A 21,349-nucleotide genomic window follows, 5' to 3' on the forward strand; every position below is an offset into this window, starting at 1 on the left:
TCATTTTATTTTTCCGGTTTACAGGCGGCGCTTGGCTGTGTCACAGCCAGCAAGACGAGGAGTGGTGGGCACTTAAGAGGGCATGACTGCTTGGCCAGCCGTGCTGGCCCTGTTAAACAGTCATGCACACTTTGCATGTTCCCCACCAGGCTGTAATGCATAGCCTGATGAGGAACATGCACAGGCTCATAGTCCCCGTCTGAGCGCAGAACCACGGTGCTCAGAACAATCCCAACGCTGCATTGCAGCATTGTGATTGGCTGGGGCAGCCTGTTTATGCTTCCTGTTTCAAGCAGGAACAGAAGAGATGAAACGAGACGGCGGTCCAGGAGCAAGGCAAGTAATGCTGCCGCCATGTATGCGCATTGCAGGTCTACGCAGCATGTACAATGAGGCAGTCAGAGGCATAGAAGCCTGATACAGAAATTCGGCAGGGCACACTCATCCCCAATTAGAGCATAGTGCAGAGGTCTCCAACCTTTTCTAGAACAAGAGCTACTTGTGACAGAGGAAAATAGTCCCGAGCTACTAATGACTTTGACAATTGTTAAAGTTGTGGCCACATCAGAGACAATTGTAATAGTGACTACTCCCTGCAGCCTTACTAGTAGTGGCCACCCAGGTGTTTGTCACAATATTAAATGGTGCCAAAATATTGTATCCAAAATATTGACTAACACAATAACATCAAGGTACATATATATAGGTAAGTATCGATTTACTGTTCAGAACTCCACATTTATATATCTTGAAAATATTTTGCCTATATCTTCAAGATAAATAGATGTAGAGTTAAGAATATAAATGAGGCTACATTTACCTATATATTCTTACCTTTGTGATATTGCAGTTGTTCATTCATTCATTATTATCTTTATTTCGACTTAAAAAGTCATAAAAGAAATAGCAATGCATTACAAAACAAATCTTTACAGATTATAAAATTTACAGTTGCAATTAAAAATCATAACAGTTTGTTCATTTGTACCTTAGAACACCAGGAATACAACTCCCTATAAAAAAATAAAAAAAACATTAAGCCCCATTCAATAGAGATTGATATAGCTAAACTTATTTTGCCACAAGGCATCTTCTAATATTCCACATGGTAGCTAGAAATTTGCTAACAGCAAAAACAGTTAATGGGGATAGGTCAGTTTTTAATATTCGATATGCAAATGAACAGTGCCTGATCCCCCAGTTCCTACATAAGGGAATATTGCAGTTGTATGTATTATGGATACAATATTTTGACTGGATGATATTTAAAAATGTATTATTGTAGTAGAACACCAACCACCCCAGCACATAAGACAGGGTTACTAACAGCAATGTCTGGAAAAGCTTTATCATAGTTTTATTAAAATCGATTTATTTATTTATTTTATTTGTGCATTTTCAAAAGTAAACAAAAAGAAAAGTACATTTATACAAATAAAAAGCATTGGGAAGGCATATACAGGTTGTACAACTCATTTGGCATGACAGAATAATTCATAATTCGGCATTACAAGAACACATAGACATGACAGTAATTTACAGTGCATTGCATGACATTACAGGGCAAAGCATTCTCGCAAAAAGATCGGACATCAGACATTAGTTACCGTTAATAGATAAGCAGTGAGCGGACCCCAGATATCACGCGGTTTCGATGCCGTAGGCAATGCCTCCGCATAACATATGAGCTGATCCCGACAGTATGCCTGGTCCTGCAATCACAGTTTAGTAGTAGGCACAGGTCTGCCCTCCAACCCATAGAGACTCTGCGTTTAGCTAACGGCAATGCTTTAGCCACGAACTTCCTATGAGACGCCTTAATAATAGCTGCCGCGCCCAGTAGGCATAGCTGTGGAGTACATGCTATGGGCATCTCTACCATCATGTGTATAATATGTGTGACTGACCTCCAATACGCGTACACCTTTGGGCACTCCCAAGCTAAATGATAAAAATTGGCACCAGGGGCACCGCAGCGCCTACAATTGTCAGCATGTCATCGGCATACATGGAGACAGCCAAAGGACGTTGAAGAAATCGTAATGCAGCCTGTGCATAGCGTTGCCTCAAAATACAAGCCAATGGTTTGAGTATGAGTGCAAAGAGCAAGGGCGATAACGGACACCCTTGCCGTGTGCCGTGCTGTATACGAAAGACCTCCGAAAGCTGACCATTAACTATAAATCAGTTTGATCCAGTTAGTAAAAATAAATGGCACACCCATGCGGTGCAGAATTGCAAACATGTATGACCAGGAGATAGAATCAAAAGCTTTTGTAGCGTCCAAAAGCACTGCAACTGCCGGCAGAGTGGGTTCAAGCACATGCATTACAGCATAGAGTGTTCTTAAATTATGGGACGTATAGGGGGTTGGAACGAACCCGGATTTGCCAATACCTTTGCTAGAATTTTAACATCTGTATTTATTAATGATAAAGGTCGATAAGAATCACACCTATCCGGCGGTTTTTCAGGTTTTAGTAACGTGACCACAAGCGCCTCACGCAAGGTTGGCGGCAAGCACTGAGTCTCGTATGCTTCTTCATTTAACTGGAGGAGGCAAGGGACTAAGCTTTATCATAGTTAAATGCTTCCACATTACTAATGTAATACCAGTCAAGAGAGCAAGTGCCCACTGGCACAAAGGAAATGGTAAAAAGTATAAATCCTCTCAATTCAGTATGAACTATCATTCAAAGAGCAACTTTATCATTCTAAAATGCTTCCACGTGACTAATGGAATACCAGCCATGAGAGCTAGTGCCCACTGGCACAAGGAAATTATAAAATGGATAAATACAACTCAGTATGAACTATCATCGGAAGAACAACTTAAATATAGTTCGTGTTTTCAATAATTTTGTTTTCAAACATCAGCATATCAGTTTCTCAAAATACATGGTTTCTATAAGATATGAACTTTACATTTTGGGTTAATATACTTAAGGAAGATGTTGCCTCATTCTGGAAAAAAAAGCTGAGTTCATGCACGGTCTCTAAATGTCAGCTTGGGATTTCCTGAGCACAAGTACATCACATAGACAGATTCTGCCCATGTTTTACCTTACATGGCAGGGATGTCCACCATAATGCCAAATATCTCTACATTATGCTAAGGGTGTCCAACATTATGTCAGGGCCACAATTGTGCCATTGCTATCCAACATAATGCTAAGAATTACCACATCATGTCAGCCGTTGGCATTATTATTATTCCAGGGATGGCCATGATTATGTGTTAGATGGCCACAACTGTGCCAAGCATACTCTCAGTCTGGCCATGATAACTGTCATTATGACATGATTAGTACAAGGATGGCACCAGGCACCGAGGATGACACCAGGCGTGGATTTCAGGAAGAGACAACTTCTTTCAAGGAGGGACACAACGCCAGACACTGACCCAAGACATACATAGATGCCCATATTTGCATACACATTTACACTAAACAAATGCACATACATACATACACAGATCACTCCCACTGTTGGAAACAAACCAGGTAATTCATTACATGTCCCCAGCCTTTGCTCTTCTTGAATACATGGTTGCTAACATAATGATTCTCACACACTTCCACTGTGTCTTTGGCAGTCCCACACTGTAGCTACTCGAGTCCGGCTATTGCTGGAACTTCATTTCTGGCCCAGTTCTCACATGCATTATATAACTAATAGAGAGGGGCTTACAAAGTGACCATTTTACACATCACTTTGTTAAATTGAGAGTGGAGACAGGTGGTCATGTTGCACAATCTGCACTCTGGCAGAGTGTGTTTGATTTGACTGGAGGTCACTCCAAGAATACGGAGATATGTAGCACTACCTCCTTCAATATGGCTAGACCCTCTAAATTAAGTACTGTGCTGGGCTGCACTTCATGAAGCTACTTCCAGGGGACTGGTGCATAACTAGAAGCCTCAGAGCTATGAGTTAGAGACCCCTGTCCTAGCGCCTCCAGCCCTGTCAGACAATCTATAGAACTGCACCTGCTGTGCCTCGTAATAATCAGAACTCACCTTCTGCAGTGCATGCAACTCAGAGTCTCCCCATGTCCAATGAGGACACCATTGTAGACCCCAGCACAGCTGTTGAGTTTAGGCTGGGCATCACCCCCTTGTGAGAGGCAGTCCATTCTCCCTGTAGCTAACTAATATGCATGCGTTGTAGAGAACCCATCCTACTTCACTTCCACTCCTGTTTTCTGTAAAATGTGACTTTCAGGAACAAACGTTGAATTGGAAAGAGAATTCCAAGACGCTGGTCATGCAAAATAAAACCCAGAAAATTAAATACGAGTTAAATGCACTTTTGAACTGCTAACAAGTCTGTTTCGATTATTGGAAAAGGGCTTGGTCCTTTGCAAACTTGAGAACTAAAGCATGCTTGAATTATTTGAAAATCGTGGTTTAAGGCATTGGAAGTGATAACAGTGCATTGTTTTCATCACAACTCCTAGACTCTCTTCAATCAGGTTTCCGCCAGGGCCACAGTACAGAAACTGCAATCCTACAAATAGTCGACGACTCCCTTAGAATACTCGACTCCGGGGAACTCCTGCCTCCTGGTCCTCCTAGACTTGTCTGCTGCATTCTACACTGTCAACGATCTGGACCTCCTTCACACTCATGAACAACACATGGGTTGTGGAGGCACAGTCCTCACATGGTTCACCTCTTATCTAACCACCCGCTCTCAAATTGTGAAAAGGAGCAGCTTGATCTTGAGACCAGTCAATGTTCATCAATGGGTCCCTCAATGCTCAATCCTCACCACAACCCTCTTTAACCTTTACTTAGAACCACTATGTATGATTCTCAGAAACACTGGGATTCTCTTCAACCTTTACGTTGATGACACTCAAATATACATGAAAATCTCTTCCTCTGAAGACCTAGCCCTCCTTTCAATCACGCTCCGAATGATTCAAAACTGGATGTCTAACCATCATCTAAAACTCAACCGAACTAAAACTGAATTTCTTTTGATCTCAACTCCAAAAGCAAAAACACCAGTACAGGAATGGATGACCAACTTTCCTGCCTTGGATGGCTGCCCTGCCATTGTCGAGAGTGCTAGATCCCTTGGAATCACCCTTGACGAGCATCTAAACCTCCACTGCCATATCACAGATATGGCCAAAAGTGCACAACACCAATTCAGGCAGCTATGGGGCATCAGACAATTGATCCCGGAACAAGGCCTCAAAACAGTGGTGCAGTCTCTCGTCCTCTCCAGACTAGATTACGGAATTGTTCTTCTCTCAGGCTTTACCAAAGTTCATCTAGGCCCACTTAGAGCAATACTACATGCAGCAGCGTGCTTTGTGTTAGGTCTCAAGAAATTTGACCACATATTCCCGGCTCTGCTAAACCTCTAATGGCTTCCCATTGAATCTTGAGCCCAATTTAAACCCATCTGCATTACCTACAGAGCGCTGCGCTTTTCTTCACCCTCCTGTCTAAGTGAGAAGCTGAAAATCTCGGGAGCAAATAGGGGTTCCAGAAAAGCCCAGTCCCTGCTCCTGGAACCACCCACCTTCAGTCGAGTACGGTACATAATCCAGTCATTCTATGGTAGTGCCACAAGAATCTGGAATTCCTTACCTCCACCCCTTCGCCTAACAACCTGCATAGCCACCTTCAAAAAGGAACTCACTCTCCTCCTGTTTGACAGACAACTGGATTAATTCACCCTCAACCATACCCAAGTACTCTATCCCGGAGAAAAACTACCTTCACTGTGTGTCCGCACCATCCTAATCGATGCTTGAACCTTGTACATCCATTGTCCAGTGGCTGCATTTGTCTTGGTGGCAGCTACCGATGCAAATGTCTGAACGTAATTATTGTAACTGTAACTTACTGTACCCTTCTATCTGTTGTAAAGCGCTCTGATGCCTTCGGGCCACATCCGCACTATATAAAATTGCAACAAAAACAAAACAATTAAAGACCTTACTGTTCTTTACCTTGTCGATGTCTGTCACTGAGCAAGTAATATGTATCCTGTGCAGACCCTTGCTTTGACAAACATGCTGTATTCACTGTTAAGCATGCACGATTGCTATAACATCGATTGCAATAGAACTGTGAGAACATTTGCTTGTTTTCATAAGTAGATGTGGGACTCAAACAGTCCTGAATTTTGAGCTAACTCCACTTGCATGTTGAGACTGGGAAGCTTATTATGAGAAAGGCATAACTACAACTCCCAGAATGCAAAGTGTTGGCAAAAAAGTCAGGACTGGCTGGTATCAATCGTAATATGGGGTCTCCTAGCAACAATTTTTTGATTCCTGGCCAAAATAGCAATTAGTCTTGAATAGGCACACGATATTTCAAAACATATTCCTTGGAGGCCAACATCGTTAAATAACTCGCACCATGGTTTCTTTTCTGTAGACGGTCGTTCTCAATATATGTGTTCTGGTTTCAAGGAGATGTGTTGTAAAACAAGCTGACTGGGTCAGATTTGAAGAGATTATATTTTGTTTGAAAGATGTGATGCCATAATATAGATTTATGAAAAGGTAGCTCAGTAGATTAAGACCTTATTACGAAGAGCTGTTCATAACCTCAAGATCGCAAGTTGCAATCTTGGCAGGGAACACTCTACCTTTCTTTCCTCTGAGGTCAAGAAAATAATTGCTTTTGACTTTCTATTGACATATGATGTCAGTAATTATGCATTGACAGATGACGTCACTGAGAAATGGATGTCCCAGTCCTGAGCAATCATTTAACAATGTTACAGATCCCGATAGTTTTGCTGATGATTAATCTATTTCGGGTGTCCTAAATTTAACATAAACAAACTGAATAGGAAATATTAAAAAATATAAATTACCGTTTGTATGAGGGGATGATTCAACAGGTAAGAGATTTGCGAGACCAATTCCTTCAGCCAATCCCAGAGTAATAGCCAACGTTACTTTGCATTCTGGATCGTTTCAGGGCCTTTTCTAAACTACTGGATTGCACAAAAAATGACTCTTTCTCATATTTTGATCTACTTATAATACAGTGTTACTCAAAGTATCGCATATGACATTGAAATGTCACACGTTCAGCACACCCAAAAAATAGAATGGTCACACATGGTCAAACTCAAAACGTGGCAACTCTCGTAAGGTATACATTAACCCCTTCCCCGCTCATGACGGAACCACTCCGTCATGAGCCACGGTTGCGCTGTGCTCATGACGGAGTGGTTCCGTCATGCTGCGGCCGTTGGCGGCCGCTCCGCCCATGCGGCGCTAATTCCCCGCCTGTGAGGGCGATTAGCGCAGTGGGTGGAGACGTGACGGAACCACTCCGTCATGAGCACAGCTCAACCGTGGCTCGTGACGGAGTGGTTCCGTCACGAGCACAGCGCCACCGCACCTGCCCCCAAACCCCCCCAGCGCCACGGCGGAATTCCTGCTGCGGCGAAGGGGTTAAGGGGCTTATTTACAAGCCCCTTGCGCCACCGGTGTTTCACTTATGTGATGCACCGGTGGCACAACCTGCTGCCCCATATTTACAAGGACATGTAAAGCCACCCAGCGTGGCTTTTCGTGTCCTTGTAAATATGACCCCTTTACTTGCAACACTTTGCTTGAAAGGGTTGTGCCATGGGTGTTGCTGTGGGTGTTCCCACACAGCACCCAGGGATTATGTCGCATACCCAGATTTATGAGAAATCGTAAACCTGGAAATGCTTCAGAAAGCTACGCCCCCAGGGGAGGCATAGGGAGGTGCAACAAGGAGAAATGTTTTCGTTTCTCCTCGTTGTTGTCCCCTTTCTATGCCTGCTGCATTCTGCAGCACACATAGGAAGAGGAAATCACCTATTGTGATTGTTTTTGTGCAGGTAGATGTCCCTTGCTGCACAAAAACAATCATTCCAGTGACGCAGCCCGCATCGGCGCATGGCAGCTAATTGTGCGCCAGTGCAGGGGAAAGCAAAGGGAACGCCGTGCTGCGTTAATTCCTCGTAAATAAGGCCCTAAGTCTGCAGTGAAGAGTTTCACTAAAGGACGCTTTCTAACTGTATTCTTTGAAGGTGAGTCACAAGATTGGACAAAGGCCATACCATGAAAATTGAACGGATGGCTAGTTGAGATAGTTTAACCCATGCATTAGACAAAAATCTAATGAGTGCCCTATATTATCTGCTGGACTGTTAATGATCTATAGTAAATTGAGGTAATTACTCGGTGTCAGGGCTTCTTTTCACATATTCATCAGGGTTGTCTCTGTGCAAACTGAAATTGACCTGCAGCAGAAGTGTATGGGCGGAACTGGAAATGGAAGGGAGAGCAATGAGCGGAAGAGGGATTTTATGTGTTGCGAGGTAGTTTAGCAGGCATAGTAGATTGTGCTTCAGTAGCACTTTTGTAAAATACATAACCATAAAACATGGCTGGTGCTACAATATGGCCTCTACAGGTACCTGCCTCGCTGCGACACTACAAGAGGGTACAGGATTTCAACAAATGGTCTCAAAGATTGCATTTTTCCTATGTAAGGAGAGCCAAGATGGTAAACTGTCCTATTGCCTAGGGCTTAGAAAATGAATGTTCCTGAGTTTTCTGGAAAGTGGTGATACTGTGATGAGAAATGTTGTGAGATTTCTGTTAGAGGTCATTCTTAGGAACAAACAATAAAAAACAATAATCTAAGATTAGGAGGTTGGTAGTTGACCTGCCGTCATACATTCATTTACATGAGGTGATTCCACCCCTTCATGCAGATACGTTGCTGCCCCTTGATAAAATTCACTCCCCACTCCTGATCAAACCATAAGGGCTGTTAAAGAACAAAGCACAACAAAAATCATGAGAAGACTCAGGGAGTTGTAAAATCAGAAAGGGCCTCTAGTCATTGAATTTCCAACATGCGTGTTGAGTTCTCTAAGAACATATCATCTTTGTAGGCTGAAAACATGATTGACAATGCTCCAGTCCCATCAAATTTCAGAGCTAACAGCTTTCTAGGGAATATATTTATTTTGTAGACATCCCTGCCCCCATTAAGTATTTAGTTCACTTTGCCCAGGTACTTCCTTTTCACCTCACTAATAAGCCCCCAAAAGGTCGCCACTTATTAGGGTTTGCTTTTGATCCTAGACATTGCCGTGAATTTCAGTGTGGACTGACCCTTTTGGGGTGGGAGCCAAGGACAAACTGCATATAGAATGAAACTCTTGTGTCCACCTATGGTATAAAACGTCAGTATGCTAGTTGAGGCTTTTGAAGAATGTTGCGTCTTAAAATGTCAAAAATAAAAATAAATATACAACTTTAGGGTGCACCACAGTAAACACAAAACACGTTCATGCAATAAGTGATAAATAATTTCAGCTGGGCAGCAAGTACTTTGCTTTGAGCAATATAGAAATCTTTGTCACAAATCACTTTTTAAAATGGTGTAATTGCATGTATTCACAATTGTGTCTCTGATTTATAAAACAGAATTGAAAACATGGGTGAATCAAGACTCGGAGAAAAAGTCTCTTCTGCACAGCACTATTCCATCAGCCTGAAACGGAAGCTGGACTTGGAACTTCCTGAACAATCACAGGCCATCGAGGTAAGTCATGAAGTAGCCAGTTTTTCTCCCTTCAGAAATGCCACAAACCTCCTTATATCTGCACTTTACTTTACTCACACGGATGAGTAACAGGACATCCCTACATACTATCCTTCGTAATCACCTCCCCACCCTAGGTGGCAGGCATGAGTTTGACTTTGGTGTACTGCTTTGAGGTTCTGTGGAAAAGAGGTGATGCTTGTGTTGCTGAGTTCAGCTTACAGTATTGTTTGTTGTTGTACAATAGATAGAAGATCTCTGGATTGGGCCAATGATTAAGGTTCTTGGAACCACTGTGTGGCACACGCAGGATCTACTGTGTTTTGGATGTCACTAATCATCATGCCATTATATTAATGTGGCACTACATCAAATGTGCTGCTATTAACAAAGCCACTACATCACATTTGTTAAATACAAGCCAAAGGGACTTGAGGGCAATATTTATCAAAAAACATGCAACGCAAAGCAGCAAGTCACCTTACTGCGCTGTGTGAAAGGGAAAAGGTAGGAATGCGCCCTATTTACCATTAAATGGTTCACAACAGTTCTTTCCTAGCACTGGTGCACTTTTGGCTGCTTAGTGCCCGTTGCAGACAAGATTGTTTTTGCGCAGGTAGGGGCACCTTGCTGCACAAAAACAATCCTCAGAGGCATTTTTCTCTTTCTAATTGTTAAAAAGAGGAAACAAGGAGGAGAAATAAAGATATTTTGCATCGTTGCATCTCTAGTGGGAAGGCTTATCATTCTGACGCATTCTCAGGTCTACCAATGTTGGTAAATCTGGGAATGTGTCAGAATCCATGGAACGCTTCTCTGCCGCAGAGTAACACAAGGCAGCGATTTGCGCTGCTTTACTCTAGATTTATCAAGTTAGTCAGGGCCACGCAAGGTGGCCTTGAATGGCTTGATAAATCTCATTTAGGTTTTGCGTCGCCCTTGCGTCCCCTTGCGTGGCACAAGGGACACAAACCTTGATAAAATGTGGCACATATTATTTATAGTGGTTTTTCACTTCAGAAATATTTCCCCCTTATGTATATATTTAATGAGGAGCTGTTACAGAAGCTGATCTGGACGCCTGTAAGGGACATCAGCACCAGATTTTGTAATGCTAAAGGACATGAGAGGGGAGTTAGAGAGGGGAGTCAGAGAGGGGCATAAAAGTAAACAACTCCCTTTCAGTTGATTTATTGCAGAGGGATAGGAGTATTATCAAACAAAGTCATGCATCTATGAGTAAAAACATGCCAGGGTAAATGATGGAGGTTGTGTCATGAGTCACAGGGTTTGACTACAAAACCAACCCTATGGAAAAAAGAACCAGTCACATCAAAACAAACAGATAAAACATATGGGAGATGATAAGCTGCCAATGCAACTCATCATTTTCAGGAATGTGCTGTATTTAATCCTATTTCCGTTCTGTACGAAGACAAATAATGAGGTATCATTCAAATATTTATATTCCGCATACAGATTGAAGAAATATATCACAAATACCAAATAACAATCACAATACCATTATAATTAACAATGAATATTGCCTCTGCATTGTAAGATTATTAAAAGTAAATGGGAAACTCAATTAGCCCTTGACGGCTTGGGCAAACAAATATTGGCGGGTAAATGAACCTACAAGGGATTTGCTGGATTAAATATTTGTGTAATTACTGCATTCAATGTTAGCAAGCTCTATCAAAGTGGTTTGCAATTCAAATTTCTAAAACCAAATTTCAATTATTTACATATAAAAAAAATCAAAGAATGATTTATCACACAGGTGTGTATATTCAAAAGTTGAATTTTATATTAATCGCATTTCATGACTAAAAAGGGGTACAAGATCATACAAAACACAATCACAGAATCACAGAGTGGATCACAGAATCGGTAACGCTCCTTGAAAAGTCAGCGTCAGAGACGTCAGAGACGCCGACTTTTAAGCGAGCGTTACCGATTCTGTGATCCACATCGTGGGAATACAGATTTATCTATCTTCGACCAGTTTACATATTGAAGGATATATCCTGGTCTTCAGTTGAAGCAATATTGAACTTTGTTTGCTGGATAAGTTGTAGGTATTCGTGCCACTTCCTATCGGTCTTGATTCTAATACCAATAATCAATCAATCAATCAATCATGGAACTTATATCGCGCACTACTCACCCGGAAGGGTCTCAAGGCGCTTGGGGAAGGGGGTCTGCTACTGCTCGAACAGCCAGGTCTTGAGCTGTTTCCTGAAGGCCAGGTGATCCTGGGTCATCCGCAGGTGGACGGGTAGGGAGTTCCAAGTCTTAGCTGCCAGGTAGGAGAATGATCTTCCTCCGGCGGTGGCTCTCTGGATGCGAGGGACGACGGCGAGGTTAGCGGAACGTAGCTGGCGGGTGGGCGTGTAGAAGGTGAGGCGGCTGTTGAGGTACCCTGGGCCTAGGTCGTGGAGGGATTTGTGTGCGTGGGTGAGGAGTCTGAACGTGATCCTCTTGTTGACAGGGAGCCAGTGCAGGTCTCTCAGGTGGCACGAGATGTGGCTGCGTCGGGGGACGTCCAGGATGAGTCGGGCGGAGGCGTTCTGGATACGCTGAAGTCTTTTCTGAAGCTTGGCTGTAGTACCGGCGTAGAGGGTGTTTCTGTAGTCTAGTCTGCTGGTGACGAGAGCCTGGGTGACCGTCTTCCTGGTCTCGGTTGGGATCCATCGGAAGATCTTCCGGAGCATGCGGAGGTTGTGGAAGCAAGCTGAGGAGACGGCGTTGGTCATCGATAGGGAGGAGTCCAGTATGACGCCCAAGTTGCGTGCGTGGTCCGTCGGTTCAGGTGCGGTGCCTAGTGCCGGAGGCCACCAGGAGTCGTCCCATGCGGAGGGTGATGGTCCCAGGATGAGGACTTCTGTCTTGTCCGTGTTCAATTTCAGGCGGCTGATGTTCATCCATCCAGCGACGTCTGTCATCCCTTCGTGCAGGCAGGCTTTGGCGGTGTCGGGGTCTCTGGAGAGGGAGAGAATCAGCTGGGTGTCATCGGCGTAGGAAATGATGTTGAGGTTGTGTTGGCGTGCGATGGCAGCGAGGGGTTTCATGTAGATGTTGAAGAGAGTGGGGCTGAGCGACGATCCTTGCGGGACGCCGCAGATGACTTCGGTGGCCTCGGAGCGGAACGGAGGGAGGTGTACTCTCTGTGTTCTGCCGGAGAGGTATGAGATGATCCATTCCAGTGCCTTCCCTTGGATGCCGGTGTCGTTGAGGCGTTGGACTAGTGTGCGGTGGCAGACAGTGTCAAATGCTGCGGAGAGGTCTAGGAGGATGAGTGCCGCTGTTTCGCCGTTGTCGAGCAGGGCTCGGATGTCGTCGGTGGCTGCGATGAGGGCGGTCTCGGTGCTGTGGTTGGCTCTGAATCCGGACTGCGATGGGTCGAGGGATCCGTTCGCCTCGAGGAAGGCTGCCAGTTGCTTGTTGACGACCTTCTCGATGACTTTGGCAGGGAAAGGAAGGAGCGAGATGGGGCGGAAGTTCTTGAGGTCGGTCGGGTCCGCTGTTGGTTTCTTCAGCAGAGCGCTGAGTTCGGCGTGCTTCCAGCTCTCCGGGAAGGTTGCTGTGTTGAAGGAGGTGTTGATGATGTCTCGGAGGTGGGGTGCGATGGTAGAGGCTGCCTTGTTGAAGACATGATGGGGGCACGGGTCGGTCGGAGATCCGGAGTGGATGGTGTTCATCATGTGTGACGTGTCTTCGGGGGTCACCTCGGTCCATGTCTGGAGGGTGGCGGCGGGGTGCGAAGGTTCGACCGATGGATGCGGGGGTGAAATGTCGAAGCTGTTGTGGATGTCGGCGATCTTGCGGTGGAAGTACGAGGCGAGGGAGTCGCAGAGGTCCTGTGAGGGAGTGATGTCGTTGTTGCCGGTGCTGGGGTTGGAGAACTCCTTGACGATGTTGAAGAGCTCCTTGCTGTCATAATCACTTGCAATACTGTTGAAGGGTCATTCATCTGTATTTTTAAAAGTCCTGAAGATGATCTAGTGGATGCAAACAGTTGTAGACCGAAATGGCGACAATTACACCAATTTCATAGATCATTGTATCAAAGGCAAAGTTTTCTACAGAATTTCATACACTGCCTTGGAATTATCTGGAAAAGGTGTTCACAATTTTAACAAAGAAGGATATATATAACTGTAACTTCTGGTTGCTTTTTGCTTTTGTATGATCTTGTAACCCTTTTTATTAATTACATTCGAGAAATATAAAATGCAACTATTGAATATACACACCCGTGTGATAAATCATTCTTTGATAATTTGTTTATATGTAAATAATTGAAATCTGGTTTTGGAAATTTGAATTGCAAACTACTTTGATAGAGCTTGCTAAGATTGAATGCAGTAATTGCACAAATATTTAATCCAACAAATCCCTTGTAGGCTCATTTACCCGCCAATATCTGCATTGTAAGTGAACTTTGTTTACGTGAACCAAGTCAAACGTTTGGGATAATCCTTACCTCTGAGTCCTTAATTCAACTGAAATTTTCAGCTGTAAAAGCTAGGAAATTTTACAATCTATGTTAGTATCAGTGGTGACGATTATTCTAGTTGAAAACGTATTAAGCCCCATGGAAGAAAAGTCAAAACTAGATTGAAAATAAACATTTCTTGAGGGTGTTATCAGGAGCCATAGAGTTGAGTTTAGTGTGTCTCTGGCCAGGAATCCAAAGGAATTATTTACAAGTGAAAGGGCACTGGGCCTTACAACTCTAAGGGGCCGATTATGAGCTCTGCGTCCTTCTACAGCACTGCTACCGCTGAGCTGCCAGAAGGACCGCCAAGTCTGTGATGCACCTGCCTGCTGGATTCCAACTTGAATCCAAGGCAGGCGGGCGGGCGGTGTTGCGATGATCTCACCTCATCAACTGTTTTAGGCTTATATGAGAGCCTTAACAGCAAAGTGCAGACGTAACAGCCCTGGCAGCAAATTTCTGGAAGATGTGGCACACACCATGTTGTGCATGCCACACTATGCAGGAATGGGGCATGGCACCGCCAGCATATTCCTGCCTCTTTCTGCTGTGCCACCATCATGGGATCCTGTTAGAGGCAGCAGTTCTGTGGCAGTCCATTCACCACACTCGAAATACAGTGAATGGACCAGCAATTTGGGCGGTGGTTGGACTGCCACCGCTAGTACGCACACTTATAATAACCTCCTTAGTAAATTTGTTAAAGAATTTTCCCCATTGGTCATATGGAACTTTGTTTGCTGATGTGAAACAGTGAAAGGAAGAAGATATGAACAATACATTTCTAACTTGTGAATCCAATGTGACTTCACAATAAGGGCCAGAAATAGCTGATTATCGTTAAAGGATTTTATTTGGATTACCAATCAATCCAGTATTTATGTGAGCCAAAAATAAGTTCAAGTACATCAATACAATGAGTACGCTGAAATATATCAGTAGTTTAAGGCGCTATAAAAAGAGATACAAAATTGTGATGGCCAAAACAATACAGAAACAAACTAAAGCAAACAGATGTTCTATAAAGACACTTCCCTTCTATCTTCTAAGCATAGCTTAAATATAGGATCATCTATCAAGAGCCTCTAATTCAGTAGCATAAACGGTGTCAGCATGATCAGACTTCAGTGGAAGTCTAGGAAATAGGGAATAAGTGTTTAGCATAAAGCTTCACGCTTGCAAGAATAAGTCAAGCAGAGAGATCTGTACCTCTCAAAGTCTAAAGGGAATCGCAACTGCCTCGAAATTTGTGAACACCAGTTTAAAGTAAAAAGAGATTCAGAAATGTCCTTATATCTTTTCAAACCACCAGGGAGCAATCAAACCATTACTCGAGTGCATCTGAAACATTAGTTTCCCAAAGTATCAAACTGAGACTGCAGTTCTCAACCTTCAACCTTTTGCCCCTCTGGTACATGATGGACAGAAGACCTCTTTTAACCATTGTTTCTCTACGTTCACTGCCAAGTTTAACCCCAGGCCTTTCTATCAGCAGGCTAATACAGGCAATGAACATTTCTCTAACTAACAAATAATAAACCTGCAATAAAAAGGAAAACCTGGCAAAATAAAATGCATTTCAATGGAGGTCTGTAGTCAGGCTAACTTTAATTAAAAACTTAGGGGCCAATTACGATGTTGTTTGGAATGGCTCTGGATGGGATTCAGTATTGTCGAATCCAATTTGAAACCCTTGATTCCTACCGAATCGCAAAGTTTTTCCAGTAACCGATTGTGATGCCCAGAAACCGTTCGAGCAGACCGAATCTGTTCCGAAAGGCATCCGGACTGCCCGAGTCAAGTCAAACTTTATTTCGGTCATTCCAACCATAACAGTACAAATGCTTACAGTGCAAAATGGTAGACATGACTATATTGCAATAACACCTTAAGTGTGTTAGAACCGTAAAAGTGCAAATGCTTACAGTACAAAACTTCGTGTTTGATGCATGACAAATGATCATTAAATGCATTACAATAAATTATTATTCAGCGAAATAACAGTCAAGATAAAAATTGTTAAAATAAACGATGAAGAAGATAAAAAGATAAAAAGTGTAGTTAACCAAGGGGGAAGGCCCTTTTAAAGTGCATTAAAGATCCCACTATAAAATCATTAAAAAAAGATCGGACCACAGGCGATGTTAAAAATCCTAATGTTGCTGGCATGTTCTCGATTAGCGAGTTTAAGAAAATGGAGAGGGGGAACTCTAAGGCATACAATATCACTTCTTAAGTGTGTGCCTTCTGATTATCCACATTTTTCCAAGAAATGTAGCTACTGCACAAGCAACAAATGTTCTTGAATCCGATTTTAAAATACGCAGTGCTTCCTGGTGACATCATGTACCCAGCAACATACAAACAGGTGCCAACCATTTGCGTCTCGGGGAGTTATACATTGGGCAAACCTAAAAAATGGGTGCCATTGTCTCAGTAGACTTGGGGCAACCAGAGCAATGTAGCTGCCCTGATAGGGGTCATTGCCACTCAGCTGTGAAGGAGTTCACAGGAAGTGATCCAAATGTAAATTGGATAAAAAGCTTTCTGTCCTGTGGGAATGTAATCACCTCCAAATATTGCTAGTGTACACTTTGGGTTTTAAAGTCCATGAATTCAGTTGCGAGGTGACCATCTTGTGACTGCGTTATGTTAGTCTGAGCCACCTTGTTCCAATATTGAGATTTAAGCAGCCTTTTACTTGGTAACGAACAGGGTTCGTTGGCGTTCCATGAATTCCCTAAACCTATTGGTGCGAATAGGGATCTAACCTTGGTAAACCACCTGATTTTGTTAAAACAGTCGGGTTTGCAGACTTCATCAGCCACAGCTGCATAATGTGAAAGCTCAGGGGTGTGTTTCAGGCGCCACCAGAAGAGCAAAGGGCAAAGTCGTGCCTTATTCACAATGGATTGCCTACCCATATCAAACCTTAAAGGAAGAAGTGGGGTGCTTTGGGGAAGAGAGCAAAGGGAGCTAAAAAATATGTTCTCAGTAGTTAAGAAACCCCCAAAGTTCAGCCCCATACAAAGCCCGAGTCTTTCAGAGCTGATTCGTACAGCTCTATGGACAAAGCTCCCAATCGAGCGATTACGATGACCGATTCTGACAGCCATTCCGATTCGGTTTACACGAGACGAAATGGCTACCAGAATCTGTCTTTGGGGGCCTGTTGTGGGCCCCCCTTCACCCGTAGGCGTCCGAATGTGGCCTGTGGGGGAATCCAAGGGACCCGTCTTCCTAACCATGCACAATGTAGTAGGCTCCATGGAGTGCTCACCAGACGTGCAAGGTTTTCCCCAACCCGCCTTTTTTTGATAGAACCCTATGTTCTCGTTCGGAACACAGGCTCCCATTGAAGTCAATGCGAGTCCAACCGAGCGATGCTGGAAGCATCATAATCGGTCGTCCGGACTCACAGGACCCGATTAATTTGGAAACTAGTCCGGAACCGATTAGTTTGGGACATTTTCCAAACTACATCCTAATTGGCCCCTTAATGTGCACTTCGAATACATGGTTATACACACACATGTAACGTTAGGCATAAATGTAAAACGTGAGTAAAAGAATACTTTTTACATATGCAAATATTACTTGAAGTGTAAGTAGAAAACGTGAATAAGGAATACATGTTTCCCTGTTTAATCTGAACATTAGTGCACACATATATAAATCTCTAGTCTCTACAGTGACTATTTCATTAATAAGTTTAAATGCTTCACACACATCAAGGAAGTTAAGGCACACAGTGAATATAATGTCAAATGTAAATATATATATATATATGCATTTCTGTGCGGTGGAGTCTAAATTGCATTGCTCCAGAAGCCATGGCTTCTCTGGAGGATTAGGCACCAAAGCTGGAAGTATTTACACCTTTCTCATCCATTTCACTTAGTGGGCATACTTTATAGAAGAGACCATGGAGACCCCTACCCCTTAACAAATTAGTTGCCACCTCCTTTCAGGAGTCAGTATATGGTCAATGGTTTGCGACTGGTTATGTGGTTGCAAACCATTGATACATAAGTTGCGGAAGTTTGCTATGGGTTGCAAAACCCATTTGACAAGTTGAAACGTTCCTGACTCGTAAAATGGGCTTTGTACATAACAAATAAGTATTTTGGGATCGTAGTACAGTGACTTTGCAAATCACAAGTTGTGTAGTCACAAAATGCATTTGTACATCAGGCCCTAAGTTCTTTTAACAAGAGTAAAAGTGACTGTTTTTGGAGTAAAAATGTGTCCGTATAAATCCAGTGCTCTTACATCTGACACTGTTCTGCAGGTTTTAAGACAAAGAAAAATGGCAAGCTTAGGGGATAGTTTTTTTCTTGAAAGATCCGCATTCGCTGGTTGAGATTTCTCAAAAGGACCAACAAATTCACATTAAAAAAATACATATTTTTAAGGATGTATCCTTCAGAAATACATCAGTCACCTGTGCTTCCAGATCTAAATTCCAATTGTAAAATTGATGTAGTTGTTGGTTCAGGCGGGAGCAAACACACACTTTTCTCTGGCCCCAATGACTTAACAGCTTCTGAAAAATTTCAATATTCAGTATTCACACACTAGAATCGACTCAGGAAGGTATTCCAATCTGCAGCAATACTGGCCAACCTAGGTAGATTTTCCACTGTCCCAAAAACAGATGTTGCAAGTAATAATGCCAGAATTGTTTTGCCAGATTCACTAACAACCTGGGTTTCCCGCCCCCTAAGAGGTTGATTAATGCACTTTTGAGATTATGTACACCCTGAGAAGGACAGAGCATTGTGCCTTGACAGTGGTTAAGTATCTTACGGGAGATCTAGGCAATTGATATGTAATTGTAACTCATCACCTGATAAGTTTTCCTTGCAGAAAAGTCACTACTTTGGCACCCCATTCAACCTGCTAGAATCTGATTCTATGACTGCACCTGGAGCAGTCTGCAAATGTGCAATTCCAGGGTTCCATGTGTGCATTGATCACCTCAGAATTAGATTTTCTTCTGTGAGGGTGCTGGATCTTTATTCTCTATAGGGTCGTCTAATGAAAGGGATCTGGAAAGATGGCTTGAATGGATAAGGACAAAATACACACTATCATAGCCAATTGCCTCAAACAAACTCTGTTGGCATTCAAAACCTTTTTCAGGTTCTTGATGGCTGACACCTTCCTGTCCATAAGTGAAGCATTGCTGAAAACAGCGACTCCATTTGTTTCTTCGGTTGAACCTTGGAGTTGAATAAAAAATTCTGCAAGAAGAGGCTGGAAGGAAGAACGTTAACTTTAAAAACCAGCAAAGGGTCTGAAAAATCGGAACATGGAGATAAGCATCCTTCAAATCGACGTGGGTTATTCAATTGCGTTCCAACAGAATTACCCTCAATAGAAGAAGGCTTTCCATTTTGAAGTGGCAGTACATTACTCAGCCGTTGAACCCTCTCTGGTTTATCACTGGTTGGAGTTCTGTGCCTCTTTTCTTTAAAAACAAAATGTTGCAAAATGACACCCTTTCCTAGAAAATCATGAATATTTATAACTGTAAATGAAGACATACGGATAGAAAAGGTTAGCAGATTGGGAGGGAACCGTTGTGAGTGGGTTTCACAGAATTATAGTTGAGTTCCCGAGACTGCTTGTAAGACCTAAGCATCGTGAGTGCAACCCTGCCAGTTGTGAAAAAATCCCTTACATTCCCTCCTAACCGCACATGGGGAAAAAAGGATAAACTCACATGTATATATGGAATCATGCCTTTAATTTTGGCTCTAGCGTCATGTTTATGTTAGAGTGTGCGCCAAGGCCTGGGTTGGTCCCTCACTGTCTGAAATCTGGCACCTATCCTCTGACCAGGAGGAGAATACCATGCATTATAGGCAGATGACTAGTGCCCCTATCCTGGGTATACTGCGTAACCACTAGTGGCAGCATGCCTTTTTTTAAGAAGGATTAATAGTGTGACCAGACCTTTATATCTGGGTCACTGGGAGTGGGATCTACTGGCCATACTTGTGTGAAATTCTTCTAATATGTGTGGTATACCCAGAACCTTGCACTGGCATCCTATGTGTATGTCAGTTGCATGCCCATTTGTAGTGCATGTAACACATATTTAGTGAGGAATTGTGTGACTGAGCCCTAGTAAAGGGGGCCAGTGAGATTTATATTGGATACCCTTGACCTTGCATAAGACAAGCTGAAGGGTGAGAACTGTTATCCCAGACCGTGTAAATGTATTGTCTGCATTCTTATGGCTGGAGGGAGGGATCTAGACACTGAAGTGAAGAAGATAGAGACAGTGTTACCTTTAGAAACTCCATGAGGCCTTTTATTAACAAGGAGCTACTCACTGATTTGTTGTCCTGAGCACTGTCATTTTGTGGGTGGTAGGGGTGAGTAGTGAGACTTCAGTTTCTGTTGTTTGAAGTGAGAAAGTTTCTAGGTCTTCCTTTTTGACTCTCTAATTACTTCTTCAGTTGGGTTGAGGGCGGCCAGGTGCAGAATCCTCACACCTCATTGTGCCTTTGTTGTGGGTGCTCTAGGTTGAAGACAGCCCCAGTGCTTCCTGCTGTGAGACACATCACTCTACACAAAGGCAATGTCCAGAGAGCAGCCTGAGGAGCACACTTGGTAAAAGAACAACCTCAAACCAGTTCTGGAGTTTCAGATAGTGGGTCCGCTTCCCCAGTTTAGAAGATGTGTATACAAGTGAAAGCCTAACCAGCCCACTTTGTTCCGGTTCTTAACCCTTTGTGACTAGGAAACAGAGTGATCTGCAGAGTACTCAAAAGACTGCTGTGTGCGCCGCAAAAGGTGAAAAATAAAATCGTAATAAAATGAATTTATTCCCATTTTATTGTTCCCTTTCCCCAGCCTGAGCAGTGATTGGGGGCGGGGCCACTCCACCAGTTCACACTGCGCAAGTCACTTTGGCTGGCCGTCTTGTGACAGCCAGCCTGAGATGCACAGTGAAGCCTCTCCACCCGGTTGTCTAAGACAGCCAGGTTGCAAACAAAGCCCCCCAGTGTTTCAGTGGGCTTAGAGCCAATCTGCTCCAGCCTGTCTGTTCCAGTCAATTCTGGTGCTTCTGTCATGCTGCCTGTGCAACATGAGAGTAGCGCCTTGATTGGAAGAGGGGAGTTGGAGCCACTGATGAGGAAACGGAAGAGCTGCGAGCACTGAGGGCAGAGGTAAAGTAATCTTTTATTTATTTTAAGCTACTGACAGACACTGTGAAAAACTCGCAGTGACTTCAGCCGGAACTCCAGAGCTCTCA

General features: G+C 43.3%; 1 protein-coding gene across 2 annotated transcripts in view; it reads left to right on the forward strand.

Annotated features, from left to right (window-relative positions):
- The window catches only part of LOC146798232 (endothelial PAS domain-containing protein 1-like), a 522,541-nt gene that overhangs the window by 473,011 nt on the left and 28,181 nt on the right, over positions 1–21,349 (forward strand). For both annotated transcript variants that reach the window (XM_085625511.1, XM_085625512.1), the window contains one exon: positions 9,458–9,575. In XM_085625511.1, coding sequence (XP_085481637.1) covers positions 9,458–9,575 — 118 coding nt within the window. The remainder of the gene's footprint in view (positions 1–9,457; positions 9,576–21,349) is intronic.

The sequence above is a fragment of the Triturus cristatus genome, chromosome 9 (genome assembly GCF_964204655.1).
Source record: "Triturus cristatus chromosome 9, aTriCri1.1, whole genome shotgun sequence".
Taxonomy (NCBI): Eukaryota; Metazoa; Chordata; class Amphibia; order Caudata; family Salamandridae; genus Triturus; species Triturus cristatus.